General features: G+C 53.8%; 1 protein-coding gene across 1 annotated transcript; it reads right to left on the bottom strand.

The window, feature by feature from the left end:
- Positions 1 to 1047: 1047 nt before the first annotated feature.
- Positions 1048 to 4856, bottom strand: SSTR1 (somatostatin receptor 1). Its single transcript, XM_065906333.1, has one exon. It carries the CDS (start codon positions 4574 to 4576, stop codon positions 3404 to 3406), a length of 1173 nt encoding a protein of 390 aa, XP_065762405.1. The 5' UTR covers positions 4577 to 4856; the 3' UTR covers positions 1048 to 3403.
- Between the last annotated feature and the right edge of the window lie 1755 nt (positions 4857 to 6611).

The raw sequence follows: 6611 nt of genomic DNA, 5'->3' as shown, positions 1-6611 counted from the left end.
TTCCATGTTCTGGATATTGTAAATAGTCCTGCAATGGACATTGGGGTGCATGTATCTTTTGGAATTATGGTTTTCTCCAGGTATAAGCCCAGGAATGGGACTGCTATGAAGTAGATGGCTGATGAGGGCTTACTGTATAGCATGGGGGGAGGTGGGGAAGGAGGGGTACAATCTGTTTGTAAGACACGTATTAAGGTCATCTTCAAAATGCACTCCAGCATACATTAGGTGAGACAAATACTGTTTGATTCCACTTACACAAGGTACCTGGAATAGTCAAATTCATAGAGTCAGGAAGTCCATCAGTAGACCCAATGGGCCAGAGGATGGGGATGGGTGGGAAGGGGGGATGAGGAGTTAGTGTTTGGTGGGGACAGAATTGCCATTTAGGAAGCTGAGACGGACGATGGTGAGAGTTGCATAACAACATGAACGTACTTTGTGTCACCAAAATGTACAGTTAAATATGGTTAAGATAGTATGTTTTCTATTGTGTGACTTTCCCACAATTAAAAATAAACATCTTTCTTCTTTTAAGTTGAAATCTGATTTTTTGTATTTCCTTTACCCATTGCCCTTCACAACATATTTAGGACATCACTTTTCCCCCTTTCCATTACCTTTGCCTGGGATGTAAATTAGCAATTACTTACTCCCACAACAAAGGCTGAGGTCATAAATGAGGGCAGACAGTCGAGAGATTGTGATATCATCTAGTTAGTCTGGTAACCACAGCAAACCACAGAGGGTGCAACCATAGAGGAAGTAGTACACTGCTTCCTATTCATACTGACTCAGTTTTTTTCTTTCTCAGAACTAACAGACTTTAAAAAATAGGTAAAATTATAACCTCAATCTTGGTAAAAATTCCAAAGGTAATCAGAAATCTTACTTTTTAATATCTAAATGAAACATAGAGCAACTAAGCCAATATGTGTGTTTCTTGAAGTAATCTGTTGAAACAGGAAGATTCAAATTGCAAAGTCACACAACTTGCAACAACATAATACATTTGTTTATTTAGTTAATATTACAATGGAAACAGGTTAAGAGCACTAGATTTGTGTCCTCAGAAGAGGATAATGATCAAGACTTTTATTTGTAAATTTCACTGTCCTTAACTATTAAAAATCTATTTTCCAAAGGAGTAATAATATGCATGATTTTTAAATGACAGATCAAAACTTTCAAATTTATGACCAAAAGCATATTTGTTCATTAAATAAAACTTTAAGGGGCACTGTAACTCTTGGTTACTGCTTTCAGGAAAGCACAATGTTCTTGAAGCAAATATACACAAAACATCTTTCCATAGTGATTTTCAACCATTGTGTATCATGTTGATGAGGGAACCTGAGAACCCCAGATGTTGAGAACTCCTGAGTGTTGTAATACACTCTGGTTTACTGAAACAGTCAACCAACAAACATGTATTTAATGCCTACTATGTAGAAGCCAGCATCCTAAAGCAACCCAGGAAATACAAAGAAGTAAAATTATTGGTCTTTGCCCTGCTCAGACTTCCAATGAAGTTGGTCAGATAAAACATAGACACAAATTAATTTACTTTCAATGTCTTCAAAAGAAGTGCCAGTGTTACCTAGGTTGTATGTTAGAATCACCTATGCTGGAACCTAGAAGAAGCAGGTACATAAGCCAGGACATCCTCAATGCCTACTAAAGTCTGCCTGAATCAGGTTGTGGAGTTCCAAGTTTGAGGGCAGGCTGTTTGAACCCTCGTATCTAAGAGTCTTCTAGCCAGTCTCACACCTGTCACTGTCAGTGACTATATTTGGCAACTGCTTCATGGACTCATGACAAGGGAGCAAGATAAATGCATCTAGTATGTGAGTCTATTTTGATTTGAATATATGTATTCAATATATATATATTCAAATCATATATAGGGCGAGGTTGAAAGCTGGGACTTTCCACTCTGCATGGGAGGAGGCTAAACCACATTATTTAAAACAAGAGACTACATAAGAAAAGTAGGAACAACTCTGCAGACTTCACTGACAACAAGCCAAAACATAAAGGCTAGAGGAAAGAATCAGAGAAGAGGGCCTAGCAAAAAGGAGAGGTTTTGAGGGGACCTTGGGGGTCCCCTGCCACCTCCGGGCCGGCCCCACCGCCAATATCCTGAAGAAAAGGCCCTGGGCTAGGGCGAGGAGAGAAAAGGAAAGCAGAGACCACATTTTTCAAACACCACAAATAAATAAATAAATATGTTAAGCAAGAGAATAACTTATTAGGCACCGCTTGAAAGGCAGCAGCCCTCAGGGGTCGGGCAGGCCGCCCCCTCTAGCCTGCAGGTGGCGGTGAGACGGTCGGGGTTGGCCGAGGCTGGGAAGGGATCACCCGAGGTCCCCGCCCGGTGCCTGTTGAGACTCTTGGATGGGCACCTCCAGGAGCTAGGGTGAGGGAGAAAGCCTAGCGGAGCTGCACCCATGCTCCCGGGCGGCCCCCGGGGCAAGCGCACCCCGTCCCGCCTGGCCTAAGGCAGACCAGCGCCCCGGAAGTCCCCTGCGCTTGATCTTTGAAACCAAAAGCGCCCTTTGTGAAAAGGCGGGAGGGTGACTTCCATTACAAGCCCTCCTCCCCCACCAAACCCCGGGATCTTTTTTAAAACCCCTAGTCACTTGTTCTCAGCTCCTTTTTGCTCCAAAGAGGGGCTTTGCATAAGGATCGCAGAATGCCTGGGGCTCGAAGCGCGGGACCTATTTTACTAAGCACCTGGCTCCGCTCTGGGTGGATGGGGAGTCGGGGGGAGATGTGGGGATGGGATGCGCGCACCTTCCTTCACTCGAGAGTGAGAGGAAAGACCGGCTGCTTAGATCCTTCTCCAGTCCGAGTTCCCTGAAAAGAGGGCTGCGGAGAAGGAGAGCGAGGCTTGGCCAGGCTCCGCTAGGGGCATCAAGCAGAATCCTGGCGAGCGAGGGGCGCCGCAGGGCGCGGCTGAGGGCGAGCTGGGTTTTCCCGAGGGAAACCTGTGGCGGTAACCGTGGCTCAGCTTAAACAGAAACAAGGGCTGGCGGGGCTGAGGGTCGGGCCGAGTTGGAGACGTTTATAAGTTCACCACCTGCACCAGCAGGACCGGGCGGAAAGAAAGACCGAAATTGCCTTGGGCGGGGGAAGCATAAGAGGGATGCAGAAATGCAAGAGCAGGGGAGGAAGAAGCGGAAGAGGGGCCCGCTAGTCTTCCCAGTTTATAAGCAAAGCTCCGGGTCCACGTTTGTCTCGCGCCTGTCCCGGGTCTCCACCCGAAGCGCACGGCGTCCTGGCCCCACTTTTACTCTCGCACCCCGACACCTGGGATCCTTTCGCCTCTTGCATCCGGCCTCCCTTTCTCCTCATCCTCCCCTTCTCTGGGCGCAAGGCCGCCCCGGCTCGGACCCGGGGCTCAGAGGGTTGTGATCCTGGACGTGCAGGTGCCATTACGGAAGACGCCGCCGGACTCCAGGTTCTCCGGCTGGAAGTCCTCCACGCTGTAGGCGCGGCTCTTGAGGGCCGTGGCGTAGTAGTCGACCGGCTCCTCGGCGGCGTTGTCCATCCAGCTGAGGCAAAGGATGCGCTGGAAAGAGCGCTTGAAGTTGTCTGAAAGGAAGCCGTAGAGGATGGGGTTGGCGCAGCTGTTGGCGTAGCCGAGGATGACCGACAGCTGGCTCACCGTGGCGTCGTCCTGCTCCGCGAACACGTTGACCAGCTGCACCACATAGAAAGGCATCCAGCAGATGACAAACACCATCACCACCATCATCACCATCAGGGTGATCTTGCGCTCCGAGCGCTTGCGCTGCTGCCAGCCGGCCTTGAGGGCCACCATGCGCATCTTGGCGATGATGAGCACGTAGCACAGGCAGATGGCCCCGACGGGCAGCAGGAAGCCCATGAGGAAAGTGTACAGCACGAAGCCCACCAGCCAGCGCTGCGCCGGCTCGGGCATGAGCATGTTGCAGGCCACCGTGCCGTCGCTGTTGGCCGCCGTGCGCGAGAAGACCACGATGGGCAGAATGACGAGCAGCGACAGCACCCACACGCCCAGATTCACCACCTTGGCCACGGTGGGCCGGCGGTAGCGTGCGGCCTTGATGGGGTGCACCACGGCCACGTAGCGGTCCACGCTCAGCACAGTCAGACAGTAAATGCTGGTGAACATGTTGACTGCGTCCACGCTGAGCACGAGGCGGCAGAGCAGCGCGCCGAAGGGCCAGTGGCGAAGCAACGTGGAGGTGACCAGGAAGGGCACGCTGAGCATGAGCAGCTCATCGGCGATGGCCAGGTTGAGGATGTAGATGTTAGTGGCCGTCTTCATCTTGGCGTAGCGCAGGATCACGTAGATGACCATGGAGTTCCCACAGAGCCCCACCAGGCACACCACGGAGTAGATGAAAGAGATGAGGATGGCGCTGCCTTGGCCCTCGCTCAAGGTCCCGTTCTGGGACGCGTTTCGCCCCGGTTCTTCCATCCCGTCTGCAGCGCCGGCCCCGGGGCCCCTGCTGCCGCCGCCTTCGCCGCAGCTGCCTGGGCTGGGGCTAGGAGAGGAGGGAGAGGAAGCGGTGCCATTGGGGAACATCTCAGCTGATGGGGGCCGGTGGGGCTGCCGGGGCTAGGGCGTTCTCCGGGCGACCCCCGCCGCTGGCGCCCTCACTCGGCACCTCGGCGGTCCGCCCGCCGCTCGCCGCCACCGGGCGCCGTGGGGAAGCGCTCAGCGGCTGCAGGAAGCGCAGCTCCACCGCTGCCTGCGGAGCGCATCGCCCGGCGGCTGCCGGTGCGCAGCCGCTCGCCGCTCCTGGGCGCCTGGGCACACGCGAGCGTGGAGCGCGGAGGCCGGGAGACTGGAGCCCCGCGCGGTACTGCCATTAACTGCCGCGGCTGTGGGCTGGCGAATGATTAATAGACACCACCAGCGCGTCAGCAGCTACGAAAAGGGAGGGGGCGGGGGGCGGAGAAAGAGAGGAAGGTAGGCGATAGAGGTGGCTTATCACCCTTCGCCCAATTTTCCCTTCCCAGTTTTGAGCTCCAGTCGACTAGAGCAGCTGCTTCCGGGGTTCTCCTTTACCCATCCTTCAGGGAGACCTGGGGAGTGCCTCCGCTTTCCTGGAGGGGGGGTGGGGAACAAAGCTGTAGATGCTGTCCCATCCCACCCGGCTCCTAGCCACAGCAAAGCGTGAAGCCGACCTCAGGCACAGATGATGTCTGGAGTTCATCTCAGTTTCCCTCAGTTGCCGCCCCGCCCTGAGGGACCCCCAACTCCACGCCAATCGTCCGGAGCCCTAAGCACACACCGCCGCCCCACCGCCCCCGCCTGCCCTTCCCCTCAGACCCGCTGCGGAATTCCTTACCCGGGGCGCGCTACCTCCAGACCGACGCGCAGCTGGCCGGTGCAAAGTGCCTGTGCGGTCTGGGAAGCGCGGTGACGTTCTCCGTGCGGTCCCTCTCCTTTCCTGGGGCGGGACCCCAGCACAGGCGCCCACTCAGACAGACTCTGAAGAGTCGCGGAAACTGACCCTAAGCCGCGAGCGCGAGGAGCAGGAAGAAGGACCGCAACCTTGCGTTAGGGGCTTCTGCCTTACAACCCCGCAGGCAGCTCTTGGCGGGCGGGAGTGTTCGGGGGCCCGGAGAAAACCCACCGCGAATCTCTTAATACAGCTGGTAGTGCCCAGAGCCCCCTGCGTCTGCCGAGCAACAGCGACTGCCGAAAGGAGGACGCGCTGCTGGGAGCCGAGGAGCCGGAGCCTAAGCGCCCCCCCTTCCCGCGCCCTCCCCCGCCCTGCCCCGTCCGAACGTGCCAGGCGCGGTATTGAAAATCCATCTAGGTGTTCGCTGGGGATTGATACGGCTGCGCCGCTTGGAGAGGCTCCGCCCGCGTCCCTGCTGCACTTTGTATCCTGCAGAGTCGGCGGGCCCCGGGGGAGGAGAGTGTGAAGGCCTGGGCAGGCAGGGGTGCCAGTCGGGGTCCGGCCGTGCAGGTGATCGGACCTGTCTCCAACTCCAGGAACAGCAGGAGGACGGACCTTCAAGACTTGCCGTGAAATACCTAAGATTTCAACCTTTTTTGAGCTCCCTGGATGTGTGTCCCGGCTGCTGTTTACGTTCCTAAACCTTTAAGAGATAGAAATCGATGTAGGCACGCCTAAAGGTCGCTGACTTTATTTAGGAACTGAACAGTTACTATGTTAAAAAACAAACGAACAAACGAGAAACAGTTCCGTTATCATGACTTTTAACGATCTGTTAGGACTTCCCACTATCCCTAATCTCGGTTCCCTTGGGCTTTCCAATTCTTCCAGTCCAAAATAGAATCACTCCAATTCCCCAATTCTTTTCAAGATCCCCTCAAATCCTTGTCTGAATGGTGTGGGTTTCTAGGAGAATTGACCCACAGCATCCTAGTCCTGCAGATGCTCTTTCAACATTTAGCTCTGTGTCCAGTTTTTGTTAGTTCTTCCTCTCAGCCAGGAAGCACCCTCTGTCTTGTGAGTCTCATCATCTCTTCCATCAGTACGTTTACAATAAGGAGAGGCAAATCTAAACAGAAACTAAACTCCTCATCAAGGATATTTGTGCCAGACAGTGTGGAATGCAGAAACTGGAAGGGGAAAAAAGTA

Source organism: Muntiacus reevesi, chromosome 15 (assembly GCF_963930625.1).
Source record: "Muntiacus reevesi chromosome 15, mMunRee1.1, whole genome shotgun sequence".
NCBI classification, from domain to species: Eukaryota; Metazoa; Chordata; class Mammalia; order Artiodactyla; family Cervidae; genus Muntiacus; species Muntiacus reevesi.
This window is presented reverse-complemented; position numbering and strand designations above follow the sequence as displayed.